General features: G+C 37.4%; 1 protein-coding gene across 1 annotated transcript; it reads right to left on the reverse strand.

The window, feature by feature from the left end:
- Positions 1 to 7,651: 7,651 nt before the first annotated feature.
- LOC105809210 (chromosome unknown open reading frame, human C14orf28) lies at positions 7,652 to 16,386 on the reverse strand. The gene is made up of 5 exons (XM_012642965.1): positions 16,117 to 16,386; positions 13,036 to 13,560; positions 10,192 to 10,281; positions 8,950 to 9,084; positions 7,652 to 8,090 (listed from the first exon to the last, which is right to left on the reverse strand). Exons 2-5 carry the CDS (start codon positions 13,557 to 13,559, stop codon positions 7,907 to 7,909), a joined length of 933 nt encoding a protein of 310 aa, XP_012498419.1. The 5' UTR covers position 13,560; positions 16,117 to 16,386; the 3' UTR covers positions 7,652 to 7,906.
- Between the last annotated feature and the right edge of the window lie 906 nt (positions 16,387 to 17,292).

The raw sequence follows: 17,292 nt of genomic DNA on the forward strand, positions 1-17,292 counted from the left end.
GGGCCTGAAAATCTTTTGTCTTTAAATGTAAGATTTATAGCGTTCTAATGGAAATTAAAGGCAGTTAATCTTTGAGGGTAGAGGTAGAGGCAACACGCGACTTTAGAGTAGAAACTATATGACAAGTTTCATTTATGGAAATTTTGTCCACATTTCCATCTTTCCCACCACGTTCAGTTTATTTCTCTATAGGTAATCTTTTTTATTAGATGTTGATTCCATTGTTTCACTTTAAAAATAGAAATAAACCTCTTTCCCATTTTCCTTACAAAAAAGATAGCATACTAGAAAAACACTTTTTTGACTTTTTTCACTTAGTATATTCGGAGATTTTCACATAGCAATATATTTAGATCATCATTATCTTTTTTTATAGCTGCATAGCAATTTACTGTGTGGATATACCATAGGACTTTTAACTAGTCTGCTGATGGGCATTTGGGTTGTTTCTAGACTTTTGCCTTTACAAATAATGCAATGAATAGCCTTATGCATTTGTCATTTTCTATTTTGGGGATAGATTTTTAGAAGTGGAATTACAGGGCCAGGGTAGGTGATATATAATTTTGCTAGATCTGCTCAATTCTCCCAAGAGTTTTTACCATTTTGCATACTCATCAGCAATAGACAGGAGTGCCTTAAAGGCTGTTTTTATTAGTCTAGTCACTCAGGGGCTTATTAGAAGGTGACACTTGGCCTCAGGGTATGTTTGGCTGAAATTGTGTACAACACTAAAATATAATTAAAGAAATGAAAAGTTCCTGATGTTCTCATGTATTTTAAAAACTGATTTAAATATCTTATTGAGTAAAGCAGGATGTAAATAATGATAGACCAATCAGTTTTGTCCTGGTGATCAGGAAGTAAGTCTTGGAAAATATATTCTTGTGTGTGCCCTGAAGAGAGTTAATTTAAATAGGGAGGGGTCCTAAAATTTAATAAAGTAGGTGGTTCCCACTTAAGAGAAGGATGCGTCTCAAAAAGTTTTAGAGCCAGATTTTGAGAGACTTTGAAATCCTCCCTCTCTCTCTCTCTCTCTCTCTCTCCTCTCTCTCTCTGTGTGTGTGTGTGTGTGTGTGTGTGTGTGTGTGTGTGTGTGTGTGTATAGCGGTGTCTTAGTCCAGTTGGGCTGATATAACAAATTACCATAAACTGGGTAGCTTATAAGCAATAGAAATTTATTTCTCACAGTTGTGGAGGCTGGAAAGTCCAAGATCAAAGCAGATTCAGTATCTTGGTAAAGACCTTTTTTCTGGCTCATAGGTAGAGCCTTCTTGGTGTCTTCACGTGGTGGAAGGTGTGTAGATCTGTCTTCTGGGTCTCTTTTCTGAGAGCACTAATCTCATCCACGAAGCTCCACTCTCATCGCCAAATCACCTTGTAAAGTCCCCACCGTCTAATACCATCGCCTTGGGAGTGAAGATTTCAACATGTATTTTGGGGAAACATAAACACTCAGACCATAGCAGGGGGATAAACGATTTTGGACAGTATCTGGCAGATAAATGATTTAGAACAGGAACAAGATGGGATATTTCACTCTCATTTGATACCTAGAAAACTTTAAGCCATTCACTTTCCTCTCACATCTTTGCTTTTGCTTTATTTATTTTTGAATTTCAACTAATTCACGTATTTAACATTTTTTTTACTGTTTTAACTCTGTAATTTGTTCTGTGAGCTTAATTGTCACGATAATACCAGCAATGATTTTCAGCCAACAAACTTCAAGTATCTGCACAGAATTTAGTTCGTTTTCTGCAGCAGCACTATTCACCTACTAGCTTACTGTAATTTCTTGATAAAATATTGAAAGAGGAATCAATAATGGTAGCTAACACTTTCATAGCTCTCATTACTGCGTGTCAGACACTAGTGCTACACATAATTCATTCAATCTTCACCACAATCTTATGAAATATGTTCTATTATTATCTCCATTTTACAGTGAGGAAACTGGGGAATTAGAGTTATGTAACAGGTCCAAAACCACACAGCCAGTGACTGAGCCTGGATTTGAGCCTAGACAATCTGCCTTCAGATTCCAGGCCTTTAACTGCTATACTCTTGCCATACCCTCAACAGCATGAAAACTAGTAATTAAGAGCTGATAATAGAGATAATACAGTGGTAAGGTGATCACATATCTTGATTTACTCAGAAAGTCTGCAAGTCCAGTCTTATTCGTGGGTGAAAAAGGTCAACTCTGAATCAGGTCTTCTGGCATTTTCATAAGCTGGCTAAGGACAGGAATTCCTAAGTCTTCTCAAAAGAAGAGGTGAAAGAAGAGGAGAAATTTTCAGAAACCATGAGAGTTGGGAGGAAGTAGTTGAAGAAACCTCAGGAGTCAGCTTACAAATATTATTTTAGCTAGGGTGTTGTTGGCAGAGAACACAGCCAATCTTATCTAAGATGTCATGATTGTATGTTTTCCCTGAATTATGAGTGTATATAGTGTCATAGAACAGAAGAAAATTGGACTTGCTTGGCCCAAATTATAAAGTAGATTAATACTTTTAAGGCCAAATAGTCCAGGTGTCTTTCTTTCTCTCCGGAGTCCTTACATTTCGTACCGAGGAGCGTCTGCCACCTAGTGTTCATGAAGAATACTGCAAAGTTGAGACTCAACACTCCCATCCCTCCAGAAGTCCAGCGGACAACTCATTCACCAAATATTTAAAGAGGACCCTCCCAAATGACCCTCTCATTTTCCTCTCCTCTCTTTCCTCTTATCAGAAATAGAAAAAATTTGAGATTATTAATCCTTGTAGATTGCTTTAGCTACAATACATTTCTTTTAAAATTTGAAGGGGCCTGAAAATCTTTTGTCTTTAAATGTAAGATTTATAGCGTTCTAATGGAAATTAAAGGCAGTTAAGCTTTGAGGGTAGAGGTAGAGGCAACAGGACCTTTCAACTGCCCTGGAAATCACAAGATAAATGATCCGTAGTCTCTTTCCTCCACAAACCTCCTCCAGGAATACTAGGCAGCAACTGTGAAAGGCGTGTTTCAAAGACTTCTCAGCAGTTGTCTGTAGAGGGGCTTCTCCTGTGGACTCTCAAAGCCTCAAGTACCTACACTGCCATAGTACTTCCCTCTCTATAGCCATTGTTTTTTTACTCATGTAAACACTTTAAGGTCAGAAAGCATACCTAAATGAATTAGCAAATAACAGATACTCAATAAGTATGCATTAAATGAATGCTGCAGAGAAAAATATATCCAATATTACCTTGTTGTAGCTTGCAGCCCCCAAATCAAGCTTAGCCTACTTGAGTAAAGATTTCCCTAGCCAGCCATTTCCTCCACACCTTAACCTGGTCTCTGCTTAACTTGCTCTCCTGTGTTTTCCCTTTCTTCTCCCCTCCCTTCCTTTCATACTGCCTTAAAATTCCCATACCTTGGCTATGCAGAGCTGTGCATCATGCCTACTTCCCTCCTCTTCGAAAACTTGCTCAACCAGCTTTTCCACCCTTAAAGCTAATTATGTTCAGGGTATTTTAATCTTTCTTTGTTATACTTCTGTGTTAGGTCAACAGGAAAACAGGAAATCGATTCGGTTGTATCTATTTTGGGACAATTTATGCTATCAGGTTCTTGCTCCCCAATTCTGGCACCTGGAATACCACGATTGAGATGTAGGTAGAGAAGTGTAAAAGAATGATATTCATCATAAAATACAAGAATGAGTTCTTGAAGGGTTGAGAAGATGTTTCTCAAACTGGGTGGATTTCTTTCCCCCTGGACACTGATGGCAAGCTCTAACTCCTTGGTTCTTGGTTCTCTTCAGTACTAAAGAGCCATGCTGGACTTTCCATAAAGGTTTTACTAGTGTCAACCAATGGTTATCACTGAATAGAGAAATTATGGATGATCTTTATTTTCTTCTTACGCCTTTTTTGTATTTACTGATTTACATATTATTTTTATAATCCTATTAAAATGGGACTTTATGGCATCCAAAGAGAAAACAAACAAGTAATGAAAATGCAGCCAGGTGTGCCATCAGCAACGTTCTGATTCTGCCATGGCTAACTTGTCTACACAGCTAATTTGCTCCCAAAGCTTCTATTCCATTCCACATCCTTTTTGAGATCTCTGCCAAAGCAGCTCACTTTTTCGATTTTAAGTGATATTCCTCTTGATACCTTGCAGACGACCTTATTGAGAAAACAACAAATGGACTATGGAACTGATTGAATGTAAATAGGCTAATATACACCCTCAGGTAGATATAAAGAAATCATCTAGCTACAGAGGCCTCCCTACTAACTTCCTCCTCCTCAACTTCCCAGAGTTAAAGGCTATATTGTATTTTCCCCAGGATCAATGTTTTTTTTTTTTTTTGAGATGGAGTCTCACTCTGTTGCCTAGGATAGAGTGCCCTGGCATCAGCCTAGCTCACGGCAACCTCAAACTCCTGGGCTCAAGCGATCCTCCTGCCTCAGCCTCCCGAGTAGCTGGGACTACAGGTGTGCGCCACAACACCTGGCTAATTTTTACTAGTTTTAGCAGAGAGGGAGTCTCACTCTTGCTCAGGCTGTTCTTGAATTCCTGAGCTCAAGCCATCCTCCTGCCTCGGCCTCCCGGAGTGCTAGGATTATAGGCGTGAGCCACCGCGCCCGGCCCCCACGATCAAATTAAATTTGAGATTAAGGAGTGTCTTAGTCCGTTTGTGTTGCTATTACAAAACACCTGACATTGGGTAATTTATAAAGAACAGAATTTATTTCTTACAGTTCTGGAGGTTGGGAAGCCCAAGAACAAGGTGCCAGCATCTAAAAAGGGCTTCTTGCTGCATCCTCACATGACAGAAGGTAGAAGGGCAAAAAGGCCAAACTCTTCCTCTCAAGCCTTTTTATAAAGGTACCTAATCCCATTCATGATGGCAGAGGCCTCATGATCTAATCACCCCCAAAGGTCCCACCTCTCAATACCACTACCATGGGGATTAAGTTCAACATGAACTTTGGAGGGGACACCATCATTCAAACCATAGCAAGGAGGCTGCTGTCCAGGTGACTGGAGAGCAAACCCTGGGCCAGTTGGGTGGGATGTAGGAACCCCTGATTGTAAGGCATCAGAGTTAAGACCTTTGTATAAATAAAACAATAAGATGAACTTAAAAAGCTATGCTATTTTAAGGAAGAAGAATTTGATGTGTATTTTAAATGCTAGTGCATTAAGAAAGGAACATGAGAAAAATAAAAATATTTGCTTTGACTGTCGTTTAGTAGCACTAAATACAGTCATTTTATATGAACTGCTTACCCTTCTCTGCCTACTTACAGTGCATTACAGTTTGTTTCAAATATTAATAATTAAACCTTATTAAATCATTTAAAACTAAACTGATCATCTGCTCAACATGTACAGCTTTTTGTTTACCATAGTACTTACTGCTTATATAGTTTGTTGTTCGCTCATACTCTAAGAAAGAAATAGAACACAGGACTCACCCTAGTAAGCAAGCCTGTGGTAGTCAGTTATCCTTTCTCTTTTTCTTTCATTGAATCAGACCTGGTGACAGTGCCTCAGATATTAAGTCAACTCTAATAAATTTGTAAATGAAAAGCTACTTTGAAGGATTAATCTAAGTAAGTCTATTTGCAGAAGCTGGAGAGGAAAAGGTTTCTTTTGCAGAAGAGAAGCTAGGTGAAGGTTCCTCCTTAAATTTCCTTTATTTGTTCTTTCGAGGTTTTAAAATTATCTTTGCTCTCCCCATAAGTATAGTAGTGGTTTGTGGTATTTTGATTAAAAATACATTCTGATTATTTCCTCATATCTTTTGCCACCGTCCCCTACCCCAAGTAGATTATTCTGATTTCTCTAAGGGTGTTTAGGGTTCCAAATAATTTTCCATACCCTCACCTTCACATTCTGTATATAATCTAGTTTAGCCCATTCTTTACCCTTTTCCTATTCACTGTTTGGTCAGCAGGGGATAATTTCTTCTTTCCACCAAGCACCCACTACCGTAATAATAAGCCACCTGTTCTCCATAAACCCTAACCATCTGGGGTATAGAAGGCATACTTAATTTCCATTACACATTAAATACATTAGTCATATGAGCCTAATTAATTTTTAAAAATCTGAAAATTATTAGTAAGAGAAAATCTGGAAGCCTTGCCTGTATATGAAAGAGGTAAAAAGTATGTTTTTTATTAGCATGTTGAAGGTAGTCAAGATTTTAACAAACATCTTAATCCTCACAACAACCCTGTGAGGTAGGTAACTCATTGTTTCATGGTAAACTAGTATTCCAAATAAAGTGCAATTCCTAAAAGAATAAATCTGCATTAGGAATAAATTTTGTTAATGACAACATTTATGTATACACTAATATTTGTGTTTTGGTATACTTTGATTCATCCAATAAGGTGTCCCTAGAAAAGCTGACAGTAAAATCCTATTTAAATATACTTGGGGAACTATTTAAATAAACCTTGGGCAATGTTTTTTTGTAAAATAAATCATTATTTTTTATCTTATATAAAAAAGGGAATTTTTATATAAATATTTACTAAATAGTATTTACTAAAATGAGGAATTCTCTGCAGTGTTTCACCCACATTTATCCATTCTTTGGTAAGTTTTCTTAACATGGCACCATGCCAATGTAAGATTTAATTTATTGAATGAGATCTTGGCAATTTGGTATATGGCAGTGATCTGTGTTGTCATGTAGAAGTCTCCAAATATACCACTCTTAATTTCAACCCAAAACCTAAAGTGGACTATTTATTGAAATGTAAACACTAAAACAAATGGTGATAAATTTCAAAAAGTATTTTTCCTTGGGAATCTTTATTTTTTCCCTTAAATTGCAAAAAAATGAGCAATCTTTTTAAAGAAATATAATATTCTGATAACTATAAAATTCTAGTGACTTATATTGCAAGTCAAAGTCTCATGCTATCAATTACTACTTACAAGGGAGCCAGCAAATGTTACTCCAAAAGTTTAAGTATTTTTTTCTCTTTGCCAATATAAAACTTCACTAGGAGAAGAAATATTTCCAGGCACCTATTTTAAATATAGTATATGTTTAAAGTACATTTCTATTAATAGTCCAATGCTAGTAAACATCCAGTTGCTAATATTTTTTATAGCTGTCTTATGTGCAAAATACATTTTTATTAGAGCATTTCAATTACATTTTATTATGAGATAAACTCTTAGGACAGTTATACAATTTGTAAAAATAACTTTAACTCAACTTGGAAGCTTAGTTAACATTTAAAATCCTTTGGCAGGTTTATAATATTTTAGCAAGTGGTTAAAGTGTCAGATAATTTGCCATTATAAAGAAATACATTAAGCTCAGAAAATTTTCTCACATAAATGTTTTTAAAAATTGCCACAGAAAAATTCAGCAAATTGACAGGTAAAATAGACTAAGCCATCTATAAGCTGTACAATCAAATCCATACAAAATCCAATAGTGCACTTTGGATTATAGTGAGGTAGGGCAAAGAAATATATTTTTAACTATTAAATTTATATAAACTGCAATACTGACTTTTACCCAGGTTTTACTTGGATCTAAAAAGAAAAATTTAGAATTCTGATGACAAAGTATTTTCTTGTATTCAAGGACAGAATTGTAAAAATCTTCAAGGTACATACAAATAAAAAATACAAAGTCCATAAGATAAATTTTATTTCAACATAAAATATGCTTGTATAAAAATAACCTAGGAAATATAATAAAGAAATACAAACATTTTTGCATAGATCCTCTATATAAAAGATTTACCTGGGGCTAAACACTGGAAAACACACCTCTGAAACTATTATAGTTGAACTATTTCCTTGGATACCAAGTATACACAAAATAAAGCCCTTCATCTGGGGAGCATGGGCAGGAGGGAAAACAATTTAATTTAGCATCAGTCTATATTTATTTCTCTGTTGCTCGAATATAAACCAATGATGACAAGAGGAGAAACTCTGGGGGTTTATTTAACAAAATTAAATTCACATTTCTGAGGCCATCATAGTGCATCCAATGTCCATCAATCTGGAAAGCCGCAGAATAATGATGTTCTTCTTTGTTAAATAATGTGGCACCTTCCAACAAATACCTGCAAATTAAATGACAAAGTGTAGCAGAAAATTAAAATTTTTTTAAAGATAAACATTGCTTAAATTCTTAACTAAGGAATAAAATAATTGAGATTGTTTGCATTCTGTACCCTGAAAAAGATATCCATCTGTATAAATCATGTACTATAATTGGTAATGTGGAATAAAATGTTTAAAGAATGACATAATTTAAGAATTTTTACATAACATATTTTAACAGATTAACTCATAACTTGTGTGGTTCTATTAAAAAATACAAAACACATAAAAAAATTTAAAGGCAAAATGCTAAAAGAACCCTGTATTTTTTGATTTGTATGCAAATATTTTTATCATATGATTTTATTACATAATGATTAAAATGATGGCATTTTATATTTAAATGATGACTCCCGTAGATTACTATATACTTCTTCGACTTAAAATACCAATAATAGCCACTATTTCCTGACTGCTTACTATGCGTCAGGCACTATTCCGTATCCCTTAGCATGTGCTATCTTATTAAATCCCCACAATAATGGCACCGAGTAAATACTGTCATCTCTGTTTATATCTAAGAAAACTCATGTGATAACTGGTTAAGTTATTGGCCCAAGGTTATATATCTTGTAAAAGATGGGGCTAAGATTTGAACCCAATTCTGTCTATTCTATAGTCCAAGTACCTAACCACTATGCACACTGCTGGTGACTGACTTTCTCTAGTAGATTCTGTCCTATTCAGAATACATAAATTTAGAGATAGCTATGATTTTTTCCAACAATATTTTCTTAAGGGATAGTCAAAATTATGATAAATAATAGGATAAAAAAAATTATTTTCAGTAATTTTATAGAGAAACAAAAAAACACCTACTTGTGGTCAGATAAATCCAAGTAATAGGGTACATATGCCAGATCTTCAGATTTCCAGTGCTGCATATTTAAGACAACAAAAGGGGGTGCCCCATGGCAAAAAACTCGCTGGGAAAATTCTCTTAAGCCACCACACCTAAAACAGAAAAGAGGCACGGGCATTATTATACTTCGGTCAAAGCTGCCATTCAATACTTCTGGGCTGTCTTTATGACTTAAATTTTCTTACAATTATGTATTATAGATATAGGGAATGGTGTGGCTATATTATTACCTTGTTTACAAGCTGTGTTCTCTATATTAGAAATGATACTTTTAAAACTCCAGAAAAAGCTAGCTATTTCTATCTAAGCCTATAAAATAGTGTGATTCTGCTGAACTGATACATAAGCTTTTATTTGTAGATACATTTTTCTCTTTAAAGTGGTTTCAAATAATGGCAGAGAGAGAATAATGACTCTAATTGCTTCCTTTTGCCATTAGAATTTTCTATTAGCATGAAGCAAATTTCGTTTTCTTAGTATTATTAGGCATTAAGCATATGGATCACAATACAATACAATTATACAGTAAAATCTCGATTAACCGGAATGCTTAGGGTACAGTATTCTGGTTAACAAACATTACTGACTAAACTAATTTAACCAGAAAATCACCTGTCTGAGTATTTGTTGCTAAAATATAATAGTTCATTTTCTGGACTTAAGTACAATTAACCTAAAGTGTTTTTATCTTTCTCTCTTTTGTGATTAGCTGTAAGATCACTCTTCTAAATATTAATTCTCAGTGTGCAATAATGTAGACACAGAAATTGTTAAGAGATTGGGATAAATATGTTCTGCCCCCTCTTTTTTTTTACTCTGTTAATTTTTTTTATTGTCATTTACCTCTTTCTCCTAAATGAGGAATGCAGAAAAAATTCCAGTTAACTGAGGGTCCCGATTAGCTGAGTTCCGGTTAACCAAGGTTTTATTGTACCTACTCAGTAGTGGGGAAAAAAGAAAGGCATTTGCTTTTGTTCATCAATTAGCTGTAGTACCATATTCTATATTGTGCTACTTGAAAATACAGCATAAGATGGCATAGTAAACTGAATTTGTTAATAAGATTAAAAAAGTGTTAGGCTTCCCAAATACTTAAATTGTCGTTTCATAAAGCATGAACTTCAAAGAGCACATCAGCCCAGGTTTCCTTATAAACAACACAGAAATACTTCCATCTTAAATGTCTATCATATACTTACCCACGCTCTTCACACAGTTCAATCTTGGAACAGAATAACTCATCCACAGCCAGTCGTATCAAGTTTCCATGTGGAATTTCTTGGGGAGGACTATAATAATTGTAAACTGCATGTAAGAACTGCTTCAACATTTTACAGGCTAAAAAATTATTAGAATAACAAATTTTACAAGTCAATCTATTAGTAGCAAAACCAAGTATACCAGCAGTCCCCAACCTTTTTGGCACCAGGGACTGGTTTCATGGAAGACAATTTTTCCACGGACCTGGGGGCAGGGAATGGTTTTGGGATGATGCAAGTGCATTACATTTACTGTGCACTTTATGTCTATTATTATTACATTGTCACTTACCACTCACTGGCAGGGTTTTGATATGAGTCTGCAAGCAATTGATTTATTATGATCTCTGTGCAGTCAAATCTCTTTGCTAATGATAATCTGTATTTGTAGTCACTTCCCAACACTAGCATCACTGCCTTAGCTCCACCTCAGATCAGCAGTTATTAGTTTCTCATAAGGAGCATACAACCTAGATCCCTTGCATGTGCAGTTTACAGTACAGTTGGTGATCCTATGAAAATCTAATGCTGCCACTGATCTGACAGGAGGCAGAGCTCAGGAAGTGATGCAAGTGATGGGAAGCGGCTGTAAATACAGATGAAGCTTCCCTTGCTTGCCTGCCTGCCACTTACCTCCTGTTTGCTGCCTGGTTCCTAACAGGCCATGGAACAGCAGCCCTAGGCTGGGGACCGCAGAAGTATACCAAGTACAACCTCTGTCGTCTATCTTTGTACTTCTAGCAGGTAGTATAGAAACCAGTTGAACTCAATAAACATTAATGTATGACATTTTCCAAGAAATATTACATTCTTCTGTAAACAATCCTGAGGTATGCAGATGTGGCTACATTAATCTAAAAAATTTGTGAGAGGATTCAAAAAAGGGAATCTAGTCTGGTGGAAAAAAACTTGGACTCAGTTTCAGGAAAGAATATGATTAGTTACCTGACCAAATAAAAGTCACAACCACTCTTGGCCTCAGGTACCTGATCTGTTAAAAAAATTTTTCCTACATACTTCAGAGGTTGTTTTAAATACAGGCATAAAATATAAGCAAAAGTTTTAAAAAGTTATAGAGTATGATGAAAAATATTTTATTAAAAGAGAGAAGTATAAAATATTAGTATTAATGGAATTATAAATATTTTATTATGGTTTCAAAATATTTACCAATTAAAACATACCAGTTTTTAAAAAAACAAGATAAAGTTTTGAAATAGTTTTTAAAAAAAATTTACTTATTTTATTTTTTTGGAGACAGGGTCTCACTCTGTCCCCAAGCTAGGGTGCAGTGACATCATCATAGCTCACTGCAACCTCAAACTCCTGGGCTCAAGTGATTCTCCTGCCTCAGCCTCCCTAGTAGGTAGGACTACAGGCACGCACCATGATGCCCAGCTGATTTTTCTATTTTTTGTAGAGACAGGGTCTCGCTCTTACTCAGCCTGCTCTAAAACTCCTGGCCTCAAGTGATCTTCCCACCTCAGTCTCTCAAAGTGCTAGGATTACAAGTGTGAGCCACCGCCCTGCCTGAAACCATTATGATGTAGAGTAAGAAAATTTTACACTGACAGAGATTTCAAAATCAACATGATCATATCAGTAATACAAGAAAACAGACAAAATATATTTCAGAAAAAATGTGAGTTTAATAAATTAGGGTAGGTGATGTACATTTCCAAATGGGAACATCTATTAGGCTGTTTTTCTGGACCATAGGGACAAATACCTTGTCTGACAACAATGTGTTTGGGTCTGTTTTTCTTCACTGGCAATTATCCCTTTTCCAGCTCATGTCCCCCAGGGGCTTTAATGTTTCCCAGCACTCCACTGGGGCTTGCCAGGTTGGACTCCCTCCCTGTCATTTACCACCTTGGAGGTCTGCCTTCTCTCTGAAGGCCAAAAACACTCGGCTGGCTCCCAGCACCTTTCCTAGTCAGTGTAAAACCTTCTCACATCCACATCTCCTTCAGCTGTGAGATGCCAAGTTCGAGGTTTCTGTCTATAATTATGCCCTGGCCATGATATGAAAAAATACTTTTTAATCCTCTTGTTCACGTGAAACTTGCCTTCCTGACAGAGATCCATTCAAAGGGTGAAACATTCCAAAACAGTATTAAGTGCTTTTAAGAGGTTAAATTTGTAACACAAAGAATTACTGACATAGTCATAGTAGTAAACTCAAAGAAAAAGTAAAACATTTTGCATATTGACTAATTTATTACTTTGCTACTAAAAAGGTTTATTGTAAAGTAATTCTAAGATGTTTGGATGTAATAGACTAATATTTTTTTCAGGGGACCTGCAGAAGAGTCTTACGTTTGTGTGGTTGTTTCATGCATAAGTAGTTACACAGGCTCTACTTTAACAAGTACTTTGGCAACACAGTCATGTATCATCCAATAGGGATATATTCTGAGAATGTGTCCTTCAGCAATTTCTTTGTTGTGTGAACATCATAGAGTGTACTTACACAAACCTAGATGGTACAGTCTACTACACACCTAGGCTATAAGGTATATAACCCATTGCTCCTAGGCTACAAATCTGTACAGCATGTTATGGTACTGAATACTATAGTTAACTGTAACTAAATGGTAGGTGTTTGTGTATTTAAACATATAAAAGGTACAGTAAATATATGTATTATAATCTTATGGGACTGCCCTCATATATGCAGTCCTTTGTTAACCCAAACATCATTATGTGGTGCATTACTACATATATTTAAAGCAACATTCATTATAAAAAGTAGAAGTGACAAAAGACTTTAGGGCAACTTACTTTATATTAATTGTGCGCTGCTGATCTTCCTGTACGCGAGTTGGGCATCGACAGTTGGAACAGTAACTCTCTTGAATGGTAGACATGAGATTTTCCAGATTTTTTGTAAAATTATCATGCTCATTCCCAAACAAATCAATTATTAGTGAAGCTTTATGAACTTCAGATTTGTATTGCTGTTTTTCCATCTTGTCCCAAATCCAAAGTAGCTTCACAGTTGTAAAACTGTAGGTGTCCATTAAATAAAGAAAACAGTCTACAAACTCTCTACCAAAGTGAAGAGAGAGTTCCCTGGGGAAATTTTCATTTTCATTAAGAATGACATACAATAGCATCAAGAATCCATCTATGGTGCAGGTATTTTTCAGTTTTATCTCAACATAGAGTGGTGTACAGGATACTGCTTTGCGGCCAGCTTTGATTGTAAATACACCTCCCCAGGGAAGAACAGGTCTCCAGAATGATCGATCTTGGTTGTAGTTATTTTTAATTGATGCTTTGATCTCTTCAAACAGTGTCTTCATCCTGCATTTTAAAAGTTTAAAATAGAACATGTAAACTTGTGATTTTGTATGTTAAATGCATGAGATATTTTTAAATGAAAATAAATCCATCTAATGATTCAAATTAAATTTGTTTAGAAGCCCTCCCAGGGTAACAAAAAAAATTTAAATGAGCCACTTTTGGGGGTACTATGAATGGTCTCTGGAAAGACCATTTAAGAAGCTGCAATCTCTTTTCAAGGTACAGAACGGCAATCTGATAGGTCTTTATGTTAATTACGTTGCATTTTATCTGTGATATAAAAATTCTAAATGAAAATAAAGTTGTTTAAAGATGCAAACTAAGTTTGGTTAGGTATATTCCTGATGTAAACCTCTTCCTCCCTTCAAAATACAAGGCCGTGCTTCATTTTCTTGATAATATGGGTGGTTCCGCTTAAACTAATATAATGGGATCCTTAGTTGGGAGATAGAATAATAGCTATTTGATGGTCTTTATATTAATTATACTACGCATTTTATCTTTGGTATAGAAAAACTATGTAGTAACAACTCCTGTTGCTATAGACTAAGACTAATTCTGATATCTAGCTTTGAAAGACAATATATGGGGAATATTAATCATAAGAACTTAAATGACTAGCAGCATAGCTAATATTTCCATTCACTTTGGGATTTTTATTTGCAACTTAGAATTGTTCTGTTAACTATGCAATTTAGATATTCTGTAACTTTTAACTGCAGAAGCCATGCTATGAAGATCTGATTCAGAAACTGACAAATATGCTGATTATCCCCCATGCATGTTTTGGGAATGAACTGAAGTGTCCTCCCTCTTTAAACTGGCACCTATCCTTCCCCAACATTGAGGATAATTAAGCATTTTGTTTTTAAAGCCACGACAGTATTTTAATAAACATGCTTATGTCATATGTACGTTATATAAAGCACATTTTTTAAAAACAAGGAATGAGTTCCTTTCAAAATTGTATTGAAAAAATTGCTCCACTTTACTTGGGGCAAACAAATGTCTAAATTAAGATCATATTGTTTTCCAATATGTTACTTTTATGGAAAAGTGTATTTTTATGAGAAAAGGGAAGCACCTGAGGAATAGGAACAGAGAAATGAGTGACTGAGATCAGTGTCTTATTTTGATCATCTTTTCAAGTGCCACATCCTCCCAAGCACAGCATGAACTCAACACTCAATAATAATGCAGATCTATGTGTTTTATTTGTGAGAAATCATTAAGTTCAAAATATCTGCAATACAAGCTGATTAAAAATTCAGTTCTACAATATATTAATATTAAACACACGCACACACAGCGTTTTCAGCTTGAAGCAATACCAGTGAACTTAATATTCAACACTATATTTAGTCTGAAGTGTAGATGTTTATTCTAGTCTGTTAACATGTTGGTTCTAGTCAACTACTTAGGAATAAGCGGGTGTGGCAAATCTGTAGTTTACGAAACACAAACTCAGTTTCTCAACAGAAACTGACTTGTTTTCGTTTAAAAAATCATAAGGCATTCAAATACTTTAAAAATGAATATAACTTTATGGTTTGATTTCTTTCTGTTGAATTTTAAAGAACTTTGTAGCAAGGTTTAAGATTGCTTAAAGAGCCTGAGTTCAGATTCCTAAACATTACAATGGAAACATAAATGTCTAGTATTTTTCTTCAAATTATCTTTTAGACATGACCAAATGAAGATTAAATATAGCTCTGTAAAGCAATAGCTATATTCTAAGAGAATTAACCACAATGATATAAATGCCATGAAACTAACTTCTTTAGTCTTTTTCTGGAAAATGGAAGGGGAGGATTGGAAGAACTAGGGGTAACAATCGTTTTGGCATTGGTGACTGCAATAAAAATGCGGGGGGGAGATGGCGAGAGCTATACTCAAAATTGTCTTAGGTTTTCGTCACATTGTCAAAAGGCTGGTGTTAAACACTGTATTGGAAGCACTGGAGGATGTATTCAGCTGTCTTCATCTTTCTGCCTCAACAGGCCCTCCAGTTTGAATAAATGTGGAGAACTCTCCGACCTCTATTTCCTTAGCAAAACGACGCCTTTCTTTTGTGGTCATTTTCAAGGGTGGCACTCTGTACCCCAAGCTGGCCGTGGAGACCAGAACACTGCCCAAGGCACTTAATGCCGGACTCCCTAAGGGATCAGGGGTTCTCAGGGTCCCCTCTGGAATCAGCGTCCCGAAACACTCCTCTGAGAAAACCGCCACGCGCTCTGCCTTGAAGCAGCGCGGGGCTTTGGGGCAGGGACCAGCTGGGCGCGCGGTGGGCGCCTTCTTCCAGCCCCTCGCGCTCCGGCCACGCCCACCTTGCCCCTGGCCGGCCGCGCCCAGGAGGCCTGGCACCAAGGCTGGCTCCTCACGAGGGGCAGATGCCCACACCCGGAGCCGATGAGTCGCCTGGGTGCCCCTGCCTCTGACCGGGCAATGAACCCGCTGAGCGTCCGGGACTGCGGGCAAATGGGCGGGAGGGCCGGGCTGTGGAAGGCGTTCCCACACCGGCCAGTCTCCGTCCACCAGGAAGCCGACTCCTCGTACCTCCCCGGGGACCGAAAACCGCCGGTGCCGCCGCACCCGTCGCCGCCGCCGTTTGCTCATGGAGAGCCCGGGCTGCCGCCGCCGCCGCCGCCACCTCATCTACTAGCACCGCCGGCTGTCTCGGCCTCCCCTGGCATGAGTGCTTGGCTCCGGCACAGCCTCCATCGCACCCGCCGAGGCGGGAGCCACAGTAGCTCCAGCGCCCAGGTCCAATCCGACCGGACCCACGGAGCCAGGACCGCGGGAGGCGTCGCTGCTTATTACGAAGGAAGATTCTGCCTGACCTCCGCCCCCCTCCCCCCAGCCCCCAGTTTCCAGCCGGCTGACGGCGCTGCTGCGCAGGCGCGAAGACGCCCTAGCCAAACATGCGTGTGTCTGGTGTGTATACAGCTTCCAGATTCGCCCAATGGGAACCAGGATCAGGTGCAAGGGGCGGGATCTCGCAAAGAGGGGCGGGGTTCAGTGTTTGGGGGTGGGTGGGGCAGACGGAAGTGGGCAGGGTTTGCACGGAGGCGGAGCTTTATTGGCAAAACCTCTTTGGCTTGTTGAGGTTTGTACCATTTTAAGGTTTTACTTGAGTTTAGTTTGCTTTTAGGTCTTGTCAAGTTCTTAATTCAGAAGAAGAAAAACTTTGTTTTCTCAGTAAATTGTAATTATTTAAACTTTTAAGTATATATTTAGGAGAAAGTTGAATTAGTGTGTTAAATGCCAGCTTTAGTGTTAAAGGTGATGATTGACCAATAGGCGGTAATTTACATGGAAGTTAATATTATTTAAAAAAAAACATAGATAGCTTTAGTCCCATTGTAGGGTTGAAAAAATTGAATTTGGGAGATAGGGCCCCACACAGCAAGTGACGGTGCTGGGAAATGAAATTAGAACTGCTTAATGTTAGTTTGTGGGCTCGACCGCTATCTCTGTTCCTTAGACCCTAGATTTTGTATCCTCTCTTAGAGAATCAAAGCCCCACATGCCTCTATGTGTGGAGAACACAGGCTACCCTGGAAAACTGCCTCCACTGCAAGTACAAATGAGATGCTGTTGAGATTTCCCTCATCCAGCCATTCAACAAACGAGTGTCTGGAAAGTGAGGCCCAACCTCCAGAATACATGAGGGCTGTTGTGGAGAGCTCAAGGCCAGCCTGGTAGTTCAGTGTGTTTCAGTCACAGGCTGAG

Source organism: Propithecus coquereli, unplaced genomic scaffold (genome assembly GCF_000956105.1).
Source record: "Propithecus coquereli isolate 6110/MARCELLA unplaced genomic scaffold, Pcoq_1.0 Scaffold191, whole genome shotgun sequence".
Classification (NCBI taxonomy): Eukaryota; Metazoa; Chordata; class Mammalia; order Primates; family Indriidae; genus Propithecus; species Propithecus coquereli.